This window comes from Theobroma cacao, chromosome 5 (assembly GCF_000208745.1).
Source record: "Theobroma cacao cultivar B97-61/B2 chromosome 5, Criollo_cocoa_genome_V2, whole genome shotgun sequence".
Classification (NCBI taxonomy): Eukaryota; Viridiplantae; Streptophyta; class Magnoliopsida; order Malvales; family Malvaceae; genus Theobroma; species Theobroma cacao.
Window position 1 is genome coordinate 1290900 of NC_030854.1, and position 22939 is coordinate 1313838.

Sequence of the window (22939 nt, forward strand, 5' to 3'; positions counted from 1 at the left end):
TGGAAAATGGTTGATTTGGGACAGCATTAATCCGTCCATCTATCACCAGATAGCCAGTTTTTCATAAAGGCAATCAGTTTATCTCTAGGAAGCAGGTGAGTTGGGAACGTCAGGTCGACCAGGCTTGCTCAAGGCAGACCAGGTTCCCAACGTCCCAACCCGGAGTTGCTTTGGGTTTTGATTATGATCCTTGAATGGACCTCTTTCTTGCAATTTGTTGGGCTTTTCTAGGTTCTTTGATGGGCTCTTATTGGGCTTGGCAAGTGCCAATCAGAACCTTAATTTTTTATTTAACTTCTGTTAACTTCTTTAATCCTAGAATTTTTTACATCTCAATTTTTATATTTTTCTCTTTCCAAATATGAAAAAAATATTATTTTTTATTTTCAGAAAACATTTATGTACTTTTCAAATGGAGCCTAAAATTTTGTTTCAAAATATTGATTAGGTACAACCCATTATTGTGGTAGTTATTAGTTGTGTAAATGTGAATTAATATATAATAATTATAGCATGAATTCTTTCACTCATAACATACTTTCGAATAATTATATTTTCATTCTTATATTCTTTGAATTTACTAATCAATAAAAAAGCTAAACTTCACCTACAACCTTTACAGTTTAAACTTTTCTCGCACGATTCTTTTTATAATTAATATTCTATGAATAACTTTTGTTCCTTTGAGAAATTAAGTTATTAATTTTACCTAATAAAATTACAAAATATACTAATTTTGAATTGAAAATATTTAATAATTTCTTGTAAGAACATCAATGATATGATCATTAGCTTGATAGTATGAAAATCTAATCCAACAACTAAATTTTCCAAATTAGTTTTAAGTTAGGATACACTCTAAATTTGAAATATCTTCTTAGAGATAATGTATAATAGATTAGTATTTAATGCACCGACAATGTATAATTTCTATACACAGACAGACCATTGCATCGAATATTTTTCCATATATAATTAGGGGAATAAATTTATCTACCTTTTGGGGCTACTTGAATGCTTATGTTGATTCAAAATTCAAAAGAGAAATTGGGTTCCAAACATTTATGATTCACTTGTTTCATGTAAATGAGTATGTCACCTTTCATATTCAAAGCTTAACACAACCAATAAATAAACATATTCAAAGCTCAACACAACCAATTTAGGCTTCCTTTCTTAAATGGGTTTCTTCCCATTCAAAAAAATTTGGGTTTTGGAGCCACAATGCAAAAGAAAATCCTTGAACAAAAAGAAAGAAAAAAGAAAGTGCTTATTCCCCCCCTCAAAGGGTTGGGGATGAAGTCCTTTTGTGTGTGTGTTTTTCCCTCTAAGTGGGTTTCAAAAATACATTTGGTATCAGCTGTTGGGGGGAGCCTATCCAAAGCAAAGCAAAATCCTTCAGTTGGAACAACCGCATTATGGCCAAAAGAGACCCAAAGCCTTGCAAGGAAAGTTAGGACCAAAGTGGGATTATTGGTCAATTATGAGATCTTCACTTCAACTCCAATGTCATTTTCCCAATCACTTTCATTGTTAGTTAATAAGAAAAATGCTTTGATTTGTCTGTTGCTTTCATGCCCATCAAACATAGAAATGTGCCTAAAATTGTTATACAAAGAGGTTGAATTCATCGTAGAAAATGATAATAAGACAAAAATTAATCATTGATTAATATTTTATTTATTAAAAATAAAATTTATATTCAGACTCATTTTAAACTAAAAAAAAAAAGTATTTAAATTTTATATAATCGAATCGGATACTAACAATTGCTTGCCTTTCTTCGTATTCGATTTTGAATGTTGCCCAAGAGACAAAACATCCCTTTCCCTTATCCCTTGTGTTCTTCACAAATTCACAATGTGGTTGCCATGAGCCGACCATTTTTTCCTAGAAATTTTCAATTATTTTTTTAAAAAGATAATTCTTTTCTATTGCTTGTATATTATGAAATTATATATATATAATAAAATTAAAATAATATTTATAATTCACATTTAATTCAAATAAAACCCAAAAAAGTTAACTCTGTTGGAGTTTCTTTTACTACAATTCACATAGTTTTTTTGACCATTGGAAAAGAAGATTTGACAAGGTTTGATTTTTGAGTTTGGAAAAGAAGATTCCAATTTTTCACATTTCGAATGCCAAGAGGATTTGCATGAGTCACAGACCAAAGTGGAGCGTGGCCATCATAAAAGTTACCTTCCTTCCTTTATTCAAAAAATAATAATAATAATATAATTAATGTAGATTACTTACAATTAATGCAATATTTATTAAAGTTCATTAATTATTTTAAAATTAATTTTAAATTAAAATTTTATTCTAAACTCAAATTTTTTACAAATATTTATAATTAAGTTCAAATACTATCGATTTAGATAAAATATAAGTAAATAAATTTGAATCGGGTTTCTCAAAATTAATGGATATTTAACTGATTTTTAATTTTAAATACGAAATGACAAAAGGGGTTAAGTAACTTGAAAGAACTGGCAATGAAGCAAAATTTGAAAGCTAAAAGCCTAGCGTGACTTAGGAAGTTAAGAAACACAATGAAGGATTAAGACTTTAATAAGAAGGGTTTGGCATTATATGGATAGATCCGTCGCCTACACGACTCCCCATTAACCTTGCTTTATCATTCAAACAAAAGCCTAGAGATTGATTATTCACCCTTTTATCTGTCTGCTTTAAAACACTAGAATTGCAGCAGATTAAATATATGAAAGAAGGAAACAGGGGGAGGGAAAAACTGGGGTGGTCTTAAATAGTTTCAAGAGGTGAAAGGCTCTCTCAATCATGTGTTTGAGCAAGCCTCAGTAATCATAGCCAGCTTTACTCCACACTTATAAAGAAGCCAAAGCTTCTCACTTTTTCTCTCACAGAGAGAGAAGATAAAAAACCCACACCCAATTTGTTTCTACTTTTTGTTGTTGTTTTTACTTCCATTTTGCTTGCCCCACTGAAGTAGACATGGTTGCAACCTTATGGATGACGGAGCTTTCACCCACCAAAAGCAAGTAGACTCCACCCAACAACAGCATTACCAGTTCAAGCTTTGTTTGCCTGTACCAGAGTTAAAAGCTAAAAGCTTTTGGGTTTTGAAATCTGTTAGAAGCTTGTGCTACAGGGGTTTAGAGTCAAATGGGTGTTGCTTGAAGAGGTTAGAGTATAGTGGCATGATTGTTAACAACTCTGTTTTTTGTGCTTCGCCTGGTTTTTTTGAAGAAGAGAAAGCTGAGATGGAGGGTTTGGTTGAGAAAAGCGAGGGATTTGAAGATAAAAATGAAAGCTTTAATGAAAATGGGGTTCAAATGGGGACATTTGCCAAGTTGCTTGAAGACAAGGGTCGTGAAAGTAGTTCAAGTTCTGATTTTTTGACAACGGAAACAACAGGGCATGAGGAGGAACACAGTCACAGTAGTTCTGAGGAGGAGTCGGCTTCACCGCCTTTATTGGGTTGGCCAGTACAGAAAAATGCTGAGACAGAAGACTGTAGCAGTAGTAATTGTAGTGAAGATGGAAAGAAACCCCCTTCGGATGATAGGAAATTAGAGAAGCAAGGCTCCACAGTTTCAGGTATTTATTGACTATATGTCTCTGAGTATATTTCCCTTGCTTGAATTAGTTTGTTAACTTGTTTGTTTAATGGGGTTATAGAGATTGAGTTGATGAAGGAAAGATTTGCAAAATTGCTGCTTGGAGAAGATATGTCAGGGTGTGGAAATGGTGTTTGCACAGCCTTGGCTATTTCAAATGCCATCACCAATCTTTGTGGTATGTTAACAATCTTTTTTTGTTTCTTTTTTTTAATTTTTTTTCTAAGATAGTTTTTATCAATTTGATTTGTCAATGTGAGCATTTGTTTCTAATTTTTGTTGGTTAATTTGGTATTGGCTTTTTGTTTGATGGTTACTTCTCCTTCACTGCCTTAATTTTGCAGCAACCTTATTTGGGCAAATATGGAGGTTAGAACCACTACCAGTTGAGAAGAAAGCAATGTGGCGAAGAGAGATGGAATGGCTTCTTTCTGTCAGTGATCACATTGTTGAGTTGATACCCTCGTGGCAGACGTTCCCAGATGGAAGCAAGCTTGAGGTAAAGCTATCTAAACTTTTCCCCCTTTCAAATTGACCATTAATCTCTGAAGCATCCTTGAATTGCCAGCCAATACAAGGTGCTAGAATCATTTTCTCTTACCAAAATCTAGAAATCCATTGCAAATACGATCACATTTCAAAGCTGCATTTGAATGTCCAGATATAAATAAAATTGCTTGACTAGTTTTATCAAAAGTGTATTCCAGAAATTAGCAAAGTCAGTAACTACTGTGCAGGATGGAAAACAACCCAGGTTCTGAAAAGTGACATCAGCAGTTTTTGAATTTTAGTGAACAAGTTCTACCTAAGTGGTGGATTTGTGGTTTACAATGCCATGTGTAGTTTCTGAAGCAATTCAAATGCCTTTAATGGTGGACTATTCCCTAAGCACACTTATTTAATCATGAGGAAAAAAGAACTGCTAAAAGATAAGTTTTACCGGTGCATGGTGTAAAATTATCAATATGTTATTTAAACAATTCCATGGTTCGTTGCTGTGATTTCAGGTCATGACTTGCAGGCCCCGATCGGATCTTTACATTAATCTTCCAGCTTTAAGAAAATTGGACAACATGCTTCTTGTAAGATCCAGCAACTCTTATTAGGATGTGGAATGATTCCGTTAAGAAGTTTATTCTGAATATCACATCATTTTTGCAGGAGATATTAGATAGTTTTGTCGATACAGAGTTCTGGTATGTTGACCAAGGGATTCTAGCCCCAGAGGCAGATGGATCTACGTCTTTCAGAAAAGCCCTTCAGCGCCAAGAAGAAAAATGGTGGCTTCCTGTGCCTCGAGTGCCTCCAGGAGGCCTTCATGAAAATTCAAGAAAGCAGTTGCAGCATAAACGTGACTGCACAAACCAGATCCTAAAAGCTGCCATGGCTATCAACAGTATTACTCTAGCTGACATGGAAGTTCCTGAATCATATTTAGAATCCCTTCCCAAGGTAAAAGAACGTAAATGTATATTTGGCGTTATATGTTCTAGAAAGTGTTGGTCATTAAATATTTGCCACAAATTTATATCAGAATGGCCGAGCAAGCTTGGGAGATCTCATTTATCGATATATTTCATCGGATCTGTTCACACCTGAATGTCTTCTTGATTGCCTCGATTTGTCCTCTGAGCATCAAGCTATAGAGATTGCCAACCGAGTGGAGGCTTCAATATATTTATGGCGCAAAAAGACCAACTCCAAACCTGTCAACAACACAACCCGCTCCAGTTCAAAGTCATCATGGGAAATGGTCAAGGACCTAATGGTTGATGCTGAAAAGAGAGAAATACTTGCAGATCGCGCAGAAAGTCTCTTGCTTTGCTTGAAGCAGCGGTTCCCTGGTCTTCCCCAGACCACATTAGATATGAGCAAAATTCAGTACAACAAGGTTTGTGTCACATATTCCAATTTGAGAGTGGTTATTAAAAATGCCTTTAATTACAAAAATCCTGCTAATAAATGAAAATTACGATGTTATTTAGGATGTTGGGAAATCCATTTTGGAAAGCTATTCGAGAGTTTTGGAGAGCCTGGCATTTAACATTGTGGCACGTATTGATGATCTGCTCTACGTTGATGACTTGACCAAGCATTCAGATCAATTCTCTTCATTGACCAGAGTTGGTGTAATCGGTCAGAAGAGTCTTTCAATTCCATACTCTGTGCCCTTCTCAAGCACTCCTTATAGAACAGCATTTACCACCCCAAACTTTTCACCAGCACAGCTAGTTAGCCCTGCGAAGGGAGAAAGATCGCCGTATCTCACAAGCAGCAAATTTCAACAGCGTGGGATAGGTGTGAAAAAAGTCTTGACAGATTATCTTAGTATTGATGTAAGAGGGAAGGAATGCAGTAATTCAAATGAAGGAACAGAATCAGGTTCAGACATAGCTCAAGAAACACCAGTACCTTTTGAAAAATGTCTAAAGGAGGCGGTCGGCCTAGCAAAAGAGGAGCCAGTTCCACAGAAAGAGCCCTGATGTTGCAAATCATGAACCAATTTCCTGTTATTCAGCTGACTCTTTTTTTTAACTTTTACTTTTGGGTAGAGATAGGAAGGTGCTTGAGAATGGCGAACATTCACCCTATCATTCAAATTGTATTGCAACCAGATGTCTATAATGATAATGAGTTGAGTAATTCATACTTCTCAGGGCATCATTTACTGTCTCAAAGATGTTCCTGGCAGAACACTTTGCGGATAAAAAGTAGGATAGAAACACCAAATCCCTGTTTACTTCTCTATGCAAACTTCAGAAAGACACTTCAACTTGGATATCAATGTCTAGTTCATCTACTACTTTTAAAAACTACATTTGCTCAAAAGCCCATTCATCTTAATATTTAGCAGACTTGGGGGTGTTCTTGGGCTCAAGGGGTTCGTCTTACAGATTATTTTTCTAGTTTCTCATCGTTCAAATGAGCCCCAAGGCCCCCGGGTACCTTTGAGGTTTCTGCATGCAGGTAAATCTCCTAGTTGCAGGATGACAGAAGAAAGGAAAATAGAAACACCCAAACCCACTGCTATGAACAATCTGGACAGCCAGGGGGCTTTGAACCACTGAAATATCATATACTTGTATGGCATTTTTAGTAACCTCTCCTCTATACAAAACCAATAACCTCCCTCAACTATTTAGTAACTTTTCAAGTTCTTCGTCAATAACCTTCTATGTAAAATTACCATGATAACAATTGAGACATATAGCAACAGCTTTCACAAATGTGTTTTTTTGCTTGCAATGCTCATCTATTATTAAATGACACCCAACAAGTACTTTTCAATCAAAATAAGGATAAATAAAGATTAACCAATGTTGATATTGATAGGATTGAAATCCCCCAATTTGCTTGATGGGGTGTATCAGCAGATACGCCTTCCTAGTAACCAACAAAGATGGGGTAGTTGATTGCTTGTAAGCTGATTACACGTTTCCCACAAAAAGGCAGTTTGATTGGACACAAGAACTCTGTTCCGTTGTAGTTGGCAATGCAGTTCCAGAAAATAGCGCCCTGAAGTGGCTAAATGGTGTGCTCTTCGAGGTTGTGCACTGTTGTTGAGATGATTACAGATGTCGGAACTACACAAAGGGATACGATGATTTTACTGCATGCACCTAACTTTGATTGGACTTAACAAGAACTTGATAACGCTCGCACATTTTTCTTAAAGCAAAGTGCCACAATAATAAAATTCTCTTCTTCCTAGTGCCAGCTCCATTACCATTAGTGGGCTGGAGGTGCAATTCTTTTTTAGCTCAAAGTTATAGTATAAAAACCCACTCAGACGAGGGGTTTGCTGCAAGAAGGATTGTTGCATTGGTGAGATGAGAGAAATGGCAGCTGCATTGAAATTGGTCTGTCTTCTGGGATTGATTGTGCTTGTCAGCATTGTGGGGCTAGAAAGGGTTGATGCAGCAGGGGAATGTGGGAAATCATCTCCTGATAACGAGGCATTGAAGCTAGCCCCCTGTGCTGAAGCAGCACAAGACCAGAACGCTGCTGTCTCGGCCAGTTGCTGCGACCAGGTGAGGAAAATAGGCCAAAGCCCAAGCTGTCTCTGTGCCGTTATGCTCTCTAACACTGCTAAAGCATCCGGAATCAAGCCTGAGATTGCCATAACAATCCCAAAACGCTGCAACATAGCAAACCGTCCAGTCGGTTACAAGTGTGGACGTAAGTCATGATTTCATTACTCCATCTTTGCTTTAAAATTTTGTTCTTTTCCCATTAACATCATCGCTTCTATCCTAGCATATATCATAACTGCTTGTTTTGCAGCATATACACTTCCTTGAAGGGAAAATTTGTGGACTCAAGACTGCTTGCTGGAGCTCACTTGTTCTAGTGGTGACTATGTAGCTTAAGCTTGCCCTCTGTACGAATAAATGCTTGCAGCTTGTTTATATCTACCTTAAACAATAATACGAATTGAAATTTTCTTCTTTTTTATTAGCTTTTGCTTGCATTACCCTTTGAATCTCAGTTCAGAAACCAACAGAGAAGCAACAAAACTGATTCCAAAGGCATGATTAGTTTGCCATTGGAGACGGGCATTGATCATGAAACATCAGAATCATCAAAAATCCTAATAAACTTTGATAAACATGTGGTTGCAGAATATTTGTCCTGACCCAATGTAAGTCTTCTTTAACGACCAGAACTTTCTTAAACGACCATTTTAAAGCATTTGTCCCACCAACTGATAGGATAGAGGCTGCCTTAATCTGTGGGTCGCAATTTTGGAAGGGAATAACCTAGACTAAAGAGTAGACATCTTTTCGGGTCAGATAGGGAATAGACAGGACAGTTCGGAGACAAAACTGTGGAATTTTTGCAAGATAATTGTGGTAGCTGGGCCACACCCAATTGAAGGTTGCTTTAACTGTTTATGGTTCGTGGCATCCTTTTAGGCAATCTTGGTCATGAGCTGGCAAAGAGGAGCTTTCAGGTATCTCAAAGGACAAAGAAAACTTGACAAGGACAAAACGAATATGTTCTGTCAGATTCATTTTTTTGACCTATTTATAGCTACATAAAGGTTAGAGTTTTCCAATTTGGTATTAAACAAATAATCATTCAAACCTCCTGGTGAAAACTTGGTTTTATTTTATGTTCTTGGCATTGCAAATCAAGAGACAAAAGCAGCTAATCTAAGCAGAGGAAAATTTTTCCTTAAATCTTCCTTTCATGGGAGTTCCATGTCACGGACAAGAGACAAGATAATCATTATCCAACAAAGTGATTAACATTCAATAAGAGGGAAAAGAGACATGGAGGAAGCTTTTACTTTATCATGAAGCATCCCATAGTCACAAGTTTTCTTCCAAATTCAAAATTAGGTAAAACAGCAACCAAAAATCTCATAATAATCAAATTCAATCCTCTTGTTATAGGCAAAATGATGACATAAAGCACAGTTCAGCCATCAATAACAGATAGTCTAGCAGAAGTTTGTAATTCATCATAATATATCAAAGTCACTTAAGCAGATATCCTTTACAGAAAAAAAGAGCAAGTCTCATCACATCCTTTTACAGTGAAGAAGGGAGACCACATAACTATATTTGCTTGGCTGGAGAAACAAATAACGGCCAGCTGTCTGCAGCGTCTGACTACTATAACTACCTCCCACATAACAAGAGATAGATTAAACTGCTATGTATCTTCCTATGTACCTGTTAAGGATAAAGTCAAGAAAACGATGCAAAGATAAAAAGGGGATATCATGAGTCATACATAAGTAACTCACACGCCACTTATACTTATTTTCTGTTTTTTGCCCGTGTATCTTGGCTTCTTGTAGGGGTGAAAGAGAGAAGGAGAGTCGTAGGATGGGATATTAATTGATTGATCAAACATAAGAAAAATAAAAAAAGGAAAGCAGCTTGAGCATGGAGTCCATTCATTGCATTGGTTAGATCATAGAATTCACGACAAAACTATATTATTTGATCATCTAGAAACAGAGTTTTAGACCCTAAATTACTTTACTTTTACAGGTATATCTGAAAATTTGATTCTAGCAATCAAGTAATTGGCCAAAAAACTTCAAACTGGACCAAGGTGACAAAATACCGTTAAAGATCAGTTCACTAGTAGTAATGGAAGATAAATCCAAGCTAGGTCTAACACTCCGGGCGACTGATACTCAAAGAGAACTTGTGAAGGTTTTGTTCAGATCTTAAAGATCTTGGCAATTAAGTTATTATTAGCAAAGAATAACAGATTTAATGCAGAACCAAGAAGAAGATCCATATAATTCCAGTGAACATCTGACTAAAGGTACCTTAATAAGTATGCTGATTAGCAAGTGAACTTTTAGTAATAGAGAGACCCTGCAAAAAAGGAAATGTACAATTAACAAAGATTTCAACCTTACAGTTAAAAAGTTATCCGCTATGCTCCTCATTACTATAGGCTTATAGCACATCAGACAGTCATACTGTCATACCTTGCCACCAGTTTCCTCTTGATGCACTCCCTGAATCATCTTCACCACCATCCTTCTTGGACTAGAAAGTTATGAAAACATGTTAGCAGATGCCTAAACAAAAATACTGATCAAACTAAAAAACTTGAATATATTCCAGATTTGTGTGCAAAAAAAAAATGCTCAAAATGTTCTTCCAGTCACTAGATATTTCATGCCTATAGGAAAACTTGCTGTGCTCACCACAGAGTTTAATCCAGAGCCCTGGTTACTCTGGGGATGTGAGTATACATCTTGGCCACCATAGTAGATTGATGAACATAGATGACATGGTTGTACTCTTTGCTCCTGATAAATGGAACTCATGTCTCTATTTGCCATGCTCTGATTTTCAGCTTCAAGTTCTTTAGAAAAATTACCTGCCAAGACTGGGTTGATTTAGATAGAGTTTTCAGGAATTCAAGAACTACCTAGAGAATCAGAATCAGAGATAAATAAACAAGCAAAGACAGCATCATTCTCTCTCTCTCTGTGTGAAGAACTTTTGCTTAAATCTGATAAAAAAAGGGTAGAAATGAGATATAATGTTGAGCTATAAGTAATTGGGAGCAGCTGCTTCAATTCAATCGTATAAATCACAAGAATGATACAGATAAATCAGTAAATTTGCTATTCAACAAATAAAACTAGAGGTGATCATAACCATGAGAACGTTTAACTTTATGATTTTTACCAAATACTGTCAATTCAATCACCATAGACAAGAGAGGGAATTTCAGCAAAAAGGAAAAACCAATCCTTTTTTTTTACGTTAGTAATACTAGACTCAAAATCTTGTCTTACATATAGAAAACATTAAAGATCAGTATGATTTAAAATAAAACCATGTAAAAGCTAGAACTGATGCACAAACCTGGGGCTCCAGGCTTTGTGTTCCCGGCCTCATTCGGAGAATCCTGCCTTTTAGCCATCAAATCAGGACGCAGAGACTCCCTTCCTAACACCTGAACCAACACCAGACAGGAGAATTTAAAACTTGCATAATTAAACTAGAAAGCTTACCAGACTATTAAAAGATTGAGACAAAAGAAAAGCACAACGAGACAATCGGCCTTAAAAGAGAACTGGCATGCCATGCAGATATTTACTTATGAGAGAACAGGGCAAATACCATATCAAGTAAGTACATTTGAAAAGGAAGAAACTATGGGGGGAAAATACCAAATAACAAGAAACAATGTCAAGTCTTAAGCGTTTTAAGCATCAATCACGTTTATATCAGCTCTCATTGGCAGTCTTATTTTCACCTTTCACTGCCCGAGACAACCTCACTTTTAAGATTTGCCAAAAACACTTCAAATCCTTTGGTCTCATCAATCCTTTAATCAATCTCGTAACGCTCAACAAAAGAAAATTTCCTATTCAGAAAGAAAAAACTAAAAAGCAATAGTCTCAAAATACTAAATTAGAATTGAATAACAAAAAAAGATTCAACCTTTGGAACTCCATGGGACATAAACCAAAAACCCCATTAACAAAAATATTGAATACCAAAGAAAAGAAAGAGAATTCAAACCCCAATAGGCTAAAAGAAAAGATTTCATTGAACATGACAATAATACCTTCGATGGAGGAGCAAATATAGACCTGAAAATCCCTGTGGAAGATGAAGGTGACTCTTTCGAACCAAAGAGCTCTGAAGTAAAAGAAGAAGAAGACGACCCCACTGCTTTGCTTCCTTCCATTCTCTCAGCAAAAGACTTATCCTTTGTGTCTTATCAATCTTTATATTAATCTTTGCTTAGTCCCCAAGTGAGATACGTTTATATAGTTATGTAGATTGAAAGAAGCACCGTCAAGAGAGAAAAGAAAGAAACAAAACGGAAAGATAAAGAAGAGAACTATAGAAGGAAAGAAAGAAAAAAAAAGGAAAGGAAAACAAGGAAGGAAGGAGGAGAACAAAACAGTACGCAACAGAAAGAGATAAGAAAAAAAGAAGAAGAAGAAAGACACGTGAAGATTGCGCTTTGTTTGTAGTAGTTTTTATTTAGTTGTAGAGAGAAACGAAACCGTCCTCCTCTCTTACCAATTTATACTAAAATAAGCCAATGACTTTTCGGGTCGAGTTAAAAGAAAGAAAAGAAAACGAAAATCATAAAAAATAAGCAACTCTCCTATGGTTTTGATGACCCAGAGAGAGTGTCCGCTGTTTCTTCCTATTTGTCGCCGCCGACCTGTCACCTTACAGCCTTATGTTTCTGTTTCTGTTTTCTCGGTCCTTTTACTTTGTTGACAGGCAGACAGATATATGCCACCTGGTGCAATCACTGTGTACGTGGGTCCTGGATCCAAGTCCCGACCTGTTACTGCCACGAGCACCCTAGTGGATAATAACAATTCCCCCACCCCTCGCTCCTTTTCCTTTCCAAAGTCCCTGGCTCGAGTTTCAATCTCGTATAGGATAGATAAGGTTCTAAAACCTTATGAGTTGAGAAAAAGATGATCTCGTGACAACTAGTTCCTGGTAAAAAAGAGCAAAAGGACCTTTCTCCCTGTTGAATTCAATTTTGACTTCTCCTGCTCTTGCTTTAACTAGTTTTCTAGTTTGGCTACTTTCCTGATCCAGGCACAGGGCCAAGATAGAAGTAGACCTGACCTGATCGGTGACCTTTGCCCCTCATGACCTTATCTCTTTATCCTGTCGGCCCAGCCCCTGGTGGGTCTTCTTCGTTCACTCAGGTTCCAGGACTTCCACTGCTTATTTGGAACTAATGACCATGTTACATGAACTCGAGATGGGATAAACAGTGTCAGACACAGAGTATATGTTATAAAGATTTCGAATTAATCTTAACGAATACAACTAGTACACAAATATCTATAGAGAAATCGGTTGGTATTGTCCAAATCTGAGGCAGGGGCCCAATGTTTTGGATAAGCAAGTTTTCTCATTTGTGAGATTGATTAACATTAACAATGATAGAATTTCAGAAATTTTTTCCTAGTGATGAAGAGGAATGGTCCACATGGCAAGAGAGGACAAGGTGGAGCCGAAGGAGACAAACAGGAATTCCAAGTGGAAAAGGGCAGGAGGGGTCAGGGAGGGAGTTGTGTCGACTCTTGCCACTGTGGGTCGCCGCATGGTCTACATGTGTCCAATCCTGAGCCACATGGAGTGTCGTCGTCCTAGAATCTGACAGGTTTCTCAAGGCATTGAATGGTACAGTGTTGTCAAGGTAAAATTCTATGAAGATCTTGTTTAATTTATTTATTTTTCTTTTATAACCTTGCATATTATACCATTCATGCTATATTTCCAATCAAATTAGTATAGGAATCAAATGGGAAAACCGCTTTTTGAGTTATCATGGTCAGTTTCATTTATTTAGTAATGAAATTATGGCAGTGAGTTAAGGATAAGCATCACATTAAATGCAAAGATAAAATAAGCAAATTAGTCAACGGAAACAAAAATAGGGAAACCAATCTTTGACAAATCCAACCCTGTTAGCTGATTAAATTTCTTGCTGATTACGATAAGATTCTTACCATTAAATGCTATTGTTTCCAAATACAACACTATATTATCTTCCTTCGATAAAAAAAATTTCGAAAGATTTTGTGAACAATAGGATATTCTTTTTTTTTTTAAATGCTTCAATTCAAATATTATTATTTGATAAGATATTCCATCATAAAATATTCGTTAATATCTCGATATTCATTTTGATTAAGATTTATCGGAACCTGAAATTGATTAAACTGATGATAAGGAAAAATTATGGGTGAAATCGTGTGGATGGAAGTGCAACAGCTAGCACTAGAAGAGCACAAAGGGGCAAGCTATAGCTAAAACTGAAAATGCTTATCCCACAGATAAGAACAAAGAGAAGAAAAAACGGAAAGCAGAACACGTTACGAGCACGACAACGATGTCCCAATTCGGCGAGTGGCGACGAGGAGGATGACTTGCATGTGCGCTTTGTCTACACTCCATTTCTTGTCTTTTGTTTTACCTTTTTTATATCACAGAAGAAACTTCGTCCAGGCCCAATATGCTGCTTCCGGGTGGAGAAGACAGAAGAGGATGATAAGCCCAAGAGTATTAAGGCCAGGAGCCTGGAGGTGGCAGGCTGCAGGCCTGGTTTTGGTCAGGGCTTCAAATCCACAATTTCCCTTGTTTTGGAATCATGGCAACAATTGAATTTTTTTTTAAATTTTTTTTAGGGAATAACTTGAGTTATCTATATTTAAATATTTAATTTATTAATTGATGTATGACTTTCGATTTAAATAGTAAAATTCGAATTTTTTTTCTTTCAAAACCAAAAAATATTTATCTATATTTTTTTATTGTCGTGTGAACAAGAAGAAAGAAACTTGCTACAATTAATTGTTTTGTTATCGTGTGAAAAAGAAGAAAGAAGCTTATTATCTTGAAAATATTTTCTACTTCACTTTATGTTTTTTTTTCATAATTTTGTTTCACATATCTAGTTTTATATTATCCAAAAAAAACTCTTAATTTTTAAATCTTGAACCTTAAACCCAAATAGTACAAACAAATAATTTAATGAAAAAAAGTGACATTAATATAAAAAATTTGTTAGACACGCAACACATAATTATGAAAAGAATATGGAACAAGAAGAGAATTTTTGGTTTTTTTGATTTGATCACTGCGGGCAATTTCCTCAAACTTTCGAGATACCCAAGTCTTAAAAGGAATCTTAAATATCTTGTAACCTAGCAATACACTTTATTGATTGAAGAAAAAGTTTGGAAAAATAGAATGTGAACATAATAATTACTACCAAATAAATCCAAGAAACAAGAAAATAAAGTCACTGAAATATAATATAATCTAGAATTTTACAATTCTTTTGCTTTTGTTATTTTCATAAAAGACATTTTCATTGACGGAGTCAATGACCTAAACCCCTTTTTTTTTTATTCTTCTTCTTTTTCTACACCGTATATAATAAGTAGCTTAGATAGGAACTGATTTAATAGCAAAAATGGAGAAAATAATCAACAAATGCTTCCTTTATGACTTATTGATCACCCAATCAATGCATGGGAATAGACTTTGCTTCGTCCCACAAAGACTTACCAAGTCAATGATATTTGTAATTGTTCAGATTATTGAGTGTAGGTCAGCCACCCAAGGTTTGCTGTTAGATGGAATTTGCCATCAGCCTTGGTGGCCAACTACGCGTATAGATCAGTATTTGCTGGAACCCAGTTATTTGAACAACTAAGTTGCTCAAAAGGACCTTTGAAGTACAATCTAAGTGAAGTTCTAGAGCATAATGATTGTTGTCAGAAATCAGAAGGGAAAGGCTCTGAAGCTTGAAGCTTTAATTAGCTTCAGGGCATGATTCGGATACTGGAAATTAAGCTCTCAAAGTGAGCAACAAAGTGGGTGAACATGATCCAATATTTTGGTATCTATTAATGTAGATACATGTACATAAAACCCAAAACGGGGAAGAAAAGAGAGAACAAAAATTGGGAAAGACTCTAATGTAGTTTCCAAGGCAGGCACTTGAGCTGAGAGCAGGGTTGGGTCCAAGTAGTGGAGCATTCACCTCCAGGTCCATCGCAACACTTGCAGACAACACCAAGAGTAGCAAAAATCTTCGAGTAACCTGCAAATTAGATAAAGAACAACCCCATATGTAAGTCTGACTGACAGAGAAAGCATTAGCAATCACTGAAAGTTGCAGGAACTATAGAACCGGATTCTTACTTTGTTGATCAGGCAGGATGGATAGTGGCCTTGCCTCTGAAGCCAGGGGCACCTGAGATGCAGAAACTGAGATTACAAGCAACAGCAGAAGCAGAAAGCGCTGGAATCTATCCATTTCCCTGTGTCTTTGGAGTGAGGGATTTTTTAGCACTGTAGTCTCCTAGGCAATCAGAAGGGGGTGAACTGAACATAAGCAATAAAACAAGACTCAATGATGGGTTTAATTTAATAGAAGCAGGTCACATCACGTGTATTTGTTAATCTAGAAAGGTGGCTGTATTTCTTTGTTTGAACTAAAGTGCCCGGATTTAAAGTAGAGGGGGGCTTCTAGAGAACAAAACTAAGGAGACGTGCCACACGTTTCCAACTTGTTTACGTTTCTAAAGAAAGAGAGAGAAGGTGGGGAAACTGGACAAAGGCAAAGAACTGGGTCGAAACTTCCTGTGTTAAGTCAGTGGGCAAATGTGGGATCCACGACCTTACCCTACTTGTACGACTAGACAAGACATGAAAGTGCACACATGGGATGCTCGGCTTGGCTCTGATTTATACTGCTCATCAAAAAATTGTGCAGCAGAGGGTCTCCCACGTTCTACAATTTCACATCGTATTTATGAGTGATCTTTGGCCCTCTGTTTTATTTTATGGCTAGACTTTAAGCTTTGGGTCTGCGCTAATAAATTTGATGGAGGGCCAAGCTCTTTTCGCCCCTAAATTTGGTGCAAACATGATGAAGAGTAAGACCTGACTGACCGTAAGTTTATGATGATTAATGAAAAAGTTGAACGAGTTGGGTTTCGATTAAAAATCAACTTTCATTACTGCAATCTGAACGAACTTCAAGTGAATCCTTTTCTTAAGAAACTTTGATGAGCATGAAGAAAACTGGGTAGGGGAGACCAGGGATGCCTGTGATTTGGTTGGGTAGTTTATGGCCCTGGAACAGTTCCAACCACTTACTTATATTGTACCCAACTGATGAATGATTTGATGGGAACTTGGCTATGAGTGTGAGATGGTTTGGTGGATATTTGTTTATTCATTTCTTTGTTTATTTTGTAAAATGAATGATGACGAGGAAGACTATTTTGTAATGATGGCGCAACTTCCATGAAACAAAGTTCAGGATAAGCTCCCTGTAAAAAACGATTAAAAAAAAAAGAAGATGATCTGCAGGCTTTGGATGAATGAAAATTGAGTAAAACGTGAGCGGCAGGATTCGAACCTGCGCGGGCAGAGCCCACATGATTTCTAGTCATGCCCGATAACCACTCCGGCACGCCCACCGCATGCCATAAAATTGGCCATGTTTGGGATCACTGGAATAAATTTGATTGCTAGACTTTGATTTCTTGTTGCTTTCCTACTTTCTCTGCAATTCTAATAATGAATGGTTCTCAAACTTTGACTCTGTTAGCATCAGTCAAATGCTCAGATTTGACTTATCAAACTCTTTGCTTGATAAATTTGTCCATATGACATAGTTGTTCCTTACATTCACAAGATTAGTAACCTCATACAGCTGGATAACTTGCATCTTATGTCTAGTACAATCTTTAGATCCTTCTCCATCACCATAACAGAAAACCCGCTCAAAAGGGGGGGCGAAGAAAAGGACACCGAAACCTTTCAGACACATCTAAATAAAACCTGAACCACCTCCAAAATGCTCCAGGTCAGGATGAGTACCACCCCCAGGTCTCCGCGGATTTCTGCAAGAGAAAAGAAGGCAATTAAGTGTCACGATATTGCTGGTATGATAAGTGAATCAGAATCAACCCCATGGGTCCAAACTGTAATTGCGAAATGTCAAGTTTTGATGCACCTGACAAATCGATTAGGCTCAAAACCAGGAACACCAGGGGGGCCATATGGATCAAAACGTGCACCAGGAGGAACACCTCTGTTTCAAACAATCCAATCCAAAATAAAATCTCCAGTATAATGCAAGCAGAACACACACAAAGAGAGATGGATTGAGAGAGAGAGAGGAAGCTCACGGTTGTGCTCCAGGGAAACCAGGCTCTCCACCAACTCCACCAAACCAACGAGGATCATTTGGTCCTGCTTCCACATTATGAGATATAATTAAGTCACAGAACTATGCATGCAACTCACCAACAGTACAAGACATATGTTACAAACCTAGAAGCATGCCACCACCACCAAAATCACCCCTGAAAGCCATTTAACAAATAAAAACACACTCAAGTCAAAATCTAGATCAAACAAGTCCACAAACAGTGGCCGATAAAACACTGATTTGGGACTGAATATACCTGGTAGGATACATTCCAGCACCAGGCCCAGGAAACAGATCACTACCACCCATAGGATAAATTGGAGGAACAACTACCCTGTAAAGCAAACCTTATAATTTTGATGAGCGCATGAGCTATTTGGGAGGAAGATAATGGAGATATGTGGACAAGTGATTAGAACCATACATGTGGAAAAGTTCATTGAACTGAAAAAAAAAAATCTACCCTCATACTAAATGTATGCATTTTAACTCCTTCATTTTTCATTTCTTTTCCTCTCATAATACCTTTTTAAATTCAGAAGGGTTTATAAGAGATGTTCAATCTTATTTAAAATGTTATATAACAGTTACTATCATAGCAATCACTGATTTGGAGTTCTAATATAATGCACAAGTAATTGGTTCTAGAAAGGACTTGAGCCAAATTACGAAAGCTACTTTTGAGCCTTGCCTAAATTGGTAAATCTAACATTTATGTAAGCATTGTCCAGAAACCACATAATTCCTAGAATCCTAAAACTACAAGTTGGTTAACAGATGTCATGCATTATCTCACCTTGGTTACCTATATGAACATAAGTCTAACCTCAGTAATTAAGTTTTGACAAATAAATAAGAGACCAATACATGATTATGATTTGTTGCACCAATCACAAATGTACCATAAGTTTCATATTTGTAAGGTTATCAAGTAGAAAACTGCAGTTCATGCAGAGATAGAAAAATATCAAGAAAGACCGAAATGAAGTATGCAGATGCTTTTTGTAATTCGTCTTGCATTTCATTGCTCAGCAATTTGTTCACTTTTACAGTAGGGTTTTCCCACTTCTTGGGATAAAATAAAAGCTTACTTATAGAAAAAAGAAGTATGCAGATGCTATAAACAATTATCCATCAACTGGATTAAACCAATTTTGATAAGGAGAGTGCAAGAGATACCCTGAAGGATGGGGTTGAGGGCCTGCAGGTTCATTAATTCTAACACCAGGATCATTAACATCACGCCTCAATCCTTCACCTGTTTCTAGACTACACAACACAAAGAAAACAGTATGTAAAATTATGCATTTCAGGAGAATTCAAAAGTTAGAAACGCTGCTAGCAGCTCCTTGTAACATGGCTAAGCCAAAATTAGCTTAATTACCTAGGAGGATCACTCGATGAACTTGATTTTGAAGATTTACCGTATAATTTGGATATAACTTCTTTGTCCAAACTACTCACCATCTTCTCCAAATTCTTATACTGTGCAGAGAAATTTCCACTCCCATTCTCCCCAACATAGTTATCAATGCTGCAATGACCAAACAAACCCCACAGGCCACAATACCATTAATTCAAACCAAAAACATTAAACAAATTCGAGACAATTTCAACTAAATAAAGAAAAGGAAAAAGGAAAAGACAAATACTCGATTTCAAGATGAACGGGTTCAGAACCGCCATCAGCGAAAGCATCAACAAGCAATTTCCCATTCATTACCAGACATTTAACCAACACTTTCTTCGACCCTTTCTCGGGATTCGTATATACAAACGCGTAATGATCATCAAATTCGTTCCAGTTATCGATTCCGACCTCATCTAAACACCGACACTGTTTCAGCTTACAGACAGAAAGTGGACGAATAACAACAATCAAGAAAGAAAGGGTAAAGTGGACTACCAGTAGAAGGTGAGGAAAGAGCGTTGTCGGCTAAAGCGGGAGGGCCAGCGGCGGTGAGGACGAAACCGGATGAAAGAAAAGAGGCGTGAACGGCGAAAGCGATTTTGTCGTGGTCGTTCCTAAAGGAAGGTCTAGCTGCTCTAATCACCGCCATTACTGATTTCTCGTTTGACATCTTTGAAGCTTTTCGATGGATTGTAATTTACTGGTTTCTTAAGAGCTTTTTGATGAAGTCTAGAAAAATAGGAGGTTTCGCGGTTGATCAGAGCCCAGTGGTCCGTGGTTTCAGATTGTTAAAAAGGTAAAGTTAACTTATGCTGCAAGAACATTAAACAGTTCAACTTCCACTGGCTTCTGTTAATGTCTCTGAGGCCAAGAGTTGGCCCATTGTTTGATTTAGTCGCAGCCCAAAGCTTACAGACACGAGCCCAAGTTGTCATTCACCAGGAATTTTCACCCTTTTTTTCTGTGGATAATTGTTACTGGACTTTGGGCTGGCACTAAATGGCAGTAATGGCCTTTCTCTGTTTAAGTTCCTGCTCTGTTTAGAATTTCACTGCAAATTTTGATTCTCCAATCAGGATTGGGCAAACTTGGTAGTAAATCGATATTGGAAGTTACCCTTTTAATCTAAGCTTTTTACTATAACTTAGGTCAACTAGATTAATCACAAACTCAATAGCAGATGAAACTAATGCGAGCAAGCCCCTTTGTCATACACGCCTGTGATCAGCAAGAAGCCAACAGCCTCCAGTTTCAGTGAAAGATAAAGTTGATTCTCTGCACATATGTAAATAACTTGCAATTGATTTTCTTTACATTTTTAAACAGGTGGCGGCATTTAAAATACCATCTATTTCTATACATACAATTCAATTCGTGGTTTCAGTAGTACTTTGATGAGTCTCTGATTTGTGTCTTCCAGTTGCTCTTATATAGCAGATAACTGCCACCAGGAAAGTTGTGGCAAGACCTCCAAGGATCACACCACCCCCGGCAACAGACTTGTCCACGGAACGGTGATGCTTTTGTAGGTGGATGGTCTGCCCTTTGACACTCACATTTGTTCCATTGTTTCGTTCAACGGTAGCCGCAGTTTGACCTGTGGAGGGGCTTTCTCCAATCCGGTGCATGTCCTTTTCTGGTTGGGGAGCTTGGGATGGACTAGAAGCTGGTGCACTGCCAAAGGTCTTGACGACTTTGGGCTGGTGCTTTCCAAGTTTCCTTACTGTGGGTGCTTCAGCTGTGGTTGGTTTTTCATTGTTGTATGGAGCAGGTGCTGGAGGATGTTGGACATCAGCTAAACTAGACCGGAGCATGGTTTGAGCATTCTCACTAGCCACGGCCACAAAAGTATTTACCAAGATCAAGCAAAGAAGAAAACACTGTGCCATTTTTTGAATCAAAGTGGATGATGGGTTATTAAAGATGCTTCTGTCTTATGATCTTATCGAGTCTGGTTGTGGCCCTGTGGGGGGTTTGGGTATATATATATACAGGAGCTTGCTGATAAACAAATCCCATATGCATGAGGTCGGATGGAAGTTTCCCATTGCTAGATTCCAAGCATAATTTATTACGATTTTCTTCATCTCTTTTTATGGAGTTGTCTGTTGAGTAGGGGATATTGAGGAACATACACGTGCATGCATTAGGATATTAGAATACAACTAAGGCTTTAATCAAGGGGAGCAAGATCTCTAATATGTTTATTTGTAAAAGTTTGTTAAGCAGTATGATTGAATTAATCATAGTGACAAGGTTTGGGGGGGGGGGGGGGGGGGCGGGGGAATGGATCTAATTTCTGATATCTGAAAGGGAAAAGCTGCTGAAAAACCGATGAAAGGCAGCATTTGGGGTATCAAGAAGGAAATCGGTACTCATACTCTGAAACTTCCAGCCTTGCATGGTGGAGAGAAGGAGTTATGGAAGTGGGAGATTGCGACTTGGCATTGCATAACTCTTCAAATTAAGCCAAAGCAAGCATGGTTAATCTTGAATACCATCTAACCTTTTGGATCGTTGCACTGTTATTTAGCTTATTAAACCGAGGGTGATGTTTCCTCCACAGGATAACTCAGCAAGTCTTAGATTGACAATGCAACTTAAACATGTCTGATAGATGTTGTTCGAATGTTGGCACAACAGTACGTTAATTAAGTTGATTCGGGCATTCCCCTGAAGATGTCTTTGATTACAGGGAACATTTTGTAAATTCCCATTTCTTTCATTTATAACTTGTCCTGGAGTAATCTCCGTCAAGGACATAAAATTTAGAGCAAAATGGTTTAAACAAATGGTTCTAACAACATGATGTAAACTTGAAGAATTACAAGAGACCATCTCCTGTCTGGGGAAACATTCAAAATTTCCATGACCTGCTGCTTGAGGTTTTTCAGCAGACAATCGTACATTTACCAGTGTCGACAATTATCATTGCAATCATTTCAACAAACCACATCAAGTTTTGCCCAAACATGTCTAATGCAAATCAACCAACTACACTTATTCACAGATGCAAGAACTAATAATGGGGTTGATTCAATGATATGGGAGTTGCATATAATGATACAGGAATAAACATATATGTCGGTAGTGTTGTAGCAGGGAATCACTTCACAAAGCAATGACCATTAATTTCACCTAGGAACTTGTAATCTAAGTTTGCGGTAGGATGCTCCAAAAACTTGAGACAGAACGAGGGAGCACATGGTACTTTAGCATAGGAAGCTTATGCTGCTATTTATTTCACTAAATTAACAGAACAAAACAAGGGAATAAAATAATACAGATGCTGTTTGCATGGGAACATCTTGGAGAGAGAAGAACCCAGAGCAGAGTGTTATTTGAATAAGGAAGGTCCTGTCAGTTTACTGTCTTCAGAATTATTAGAAAACATGAGCTTGCATTAGGTTGCCAAACCATAATTAACCCAAAATTGTTTTGCTGGAGATCCTGTGCCAGCTCATTGCATGGTGATGGTCAATTCCAGTGGGGCAATTACACGTGCAATGGGATTGATGGAGGCCTGACTATCATCACCTGAAGCGGTCTTTGCCCAGTTGGGATAAATTTACTCGCTGTCAGGTAAAATATGATCTGGTTTTCCACCGGTCTCGGATCCAAGTTAATGAAATCCAGCTCAATCCGTACAGGATACAGTACACATCAAGAACCATCACGCGTCTAACCTCAATTTCTAAATGTTTGAAACTCT

At 37.3% G+C, this 22939-nt stretch overlaps 5 protein-coding genes, 1 long non-coding RNA gene and 1 other non-coding gene across 8 annotated transcripts; 2 read left to right on the top strand and 5 right to left on the bottom strand.

The window, feature by feature from the left end:
* LOC18597658 (rop guanine nucleotide exchange factor 7) lies at positions 2710-6088 on the top strand. Its single transcript, XM_018122401.1, has 7 exons — positions 2710-3585; positions 3667-3783; positions 3950-4104; positions 4613-4687; positions 4767-5057; positions 5140-5496; positions 5591-6088. Exons 1-7 carry the CDS (start codon positions 2994-2996, stop codon positions 6086-6088), a joined length of 2085 nt encoding a protein of 694 aa, XP_017977890.1. The 5' UTR covers positions 2710-2993.
* On the top strand, positions 7346-8061 carry LOC108662308 (putative lipid-transfer protein DIR1). The gene is made up of 2 exons (XM_018121987.1): positions 7346-7784; positions 7890-8061. Exons 1-2 carry the CDS (start codon positions 7436-7438, stop codon positions 7904-7906), a joined length of 366 nt encoding a protein of 121 aa, XP_017977476.1. The 5' UTR covers positions 7346-7435; the 3' UTR covers positions 7907-8061.
* LOC108662307 lies at positions 8972-12573 on the bottom strand. Of its 2 annotated transcripts, none has more exons than XM_018121985.1 (6): positions 11664-12573; positions 10955-11045; positions 10285-10469; positions 10063-10123; positions 9898-9946; positions 8972-9286 (listed from the first exon to the last, which is right to left on the bottom strand). In XM_018121985.1, exons 1-5 carry the CDS (start codon positions 11784-11786, stop codon positions 9930-9932), a joined length of 477 nt encoding a protein of 158 aa, XP_017977474.1. In that variant the 5' UTR covers positions 11787-12573; the 3' UTR covers positions 8972-9286; positions 9898-9929. The 2 variants fall into 2 exon arrangements, with proteins under 2 accessions (XP_017977474.1, XP_017977475.1); XM_018121986.1 differs by having other exon boundaries at positions 10285-10460; positions 11664-12535.
* On the bottom strand, positions 15388-16170 carry LOC108662304. Its single transcript, XR_001928204.1, has 2 exons — positions 15794-16170; positions 15388-15692 (listed from the first exon to the last, which is right to left on the bottom strand). It is a non-coding gene; the product is annotated as an uncharacterized LOC108662304 (long non-coding RNA).
* TRNAS-AGA lies at positions 16998-17079 on the bottom strand. The gene has a single exon. It is a non-coding gene; the product is annotated as a tRNA-Ser (tRNA).
* LOC18597659 (probable proteasome inhibitor) lies at positions 17207-20068 on the bottom strand. The gene is made up of 9 exons (XM_018121955.1): positions 19723-20068; positions 19469-19640; positions 19201-19350; positions 18996-19085; positions 18073-18150; positions 17939-17970; positions 17794-17857; positions 17619-17696; positions 17207-17505 (listed from the first exon to the last, which is right to left on the bottom strand). Exons 1-9 carry the CDS (start codon positions 19895-19897, stop codon positions 17433-17435), a joined length of 912 nt encoding a protein of 303 aa, XP_017977444.1. The 5' UTR covers positions 19898-20068; the 3' UTR covers positions 17207-17432.
* Positions 20324-21470, bottom strand: LOC18597662. The gene has a single exon (XM_007026812.2). The coding sequence runs from the start codon at positions 21114-21116 to the stop codon at positions 20595-20597; it is 522 nt and encodes a 173-aa protein (XP_007026874.2). The 5' UTR covers positions 21117-21470; the 3' UTR covers positions 20324-20594.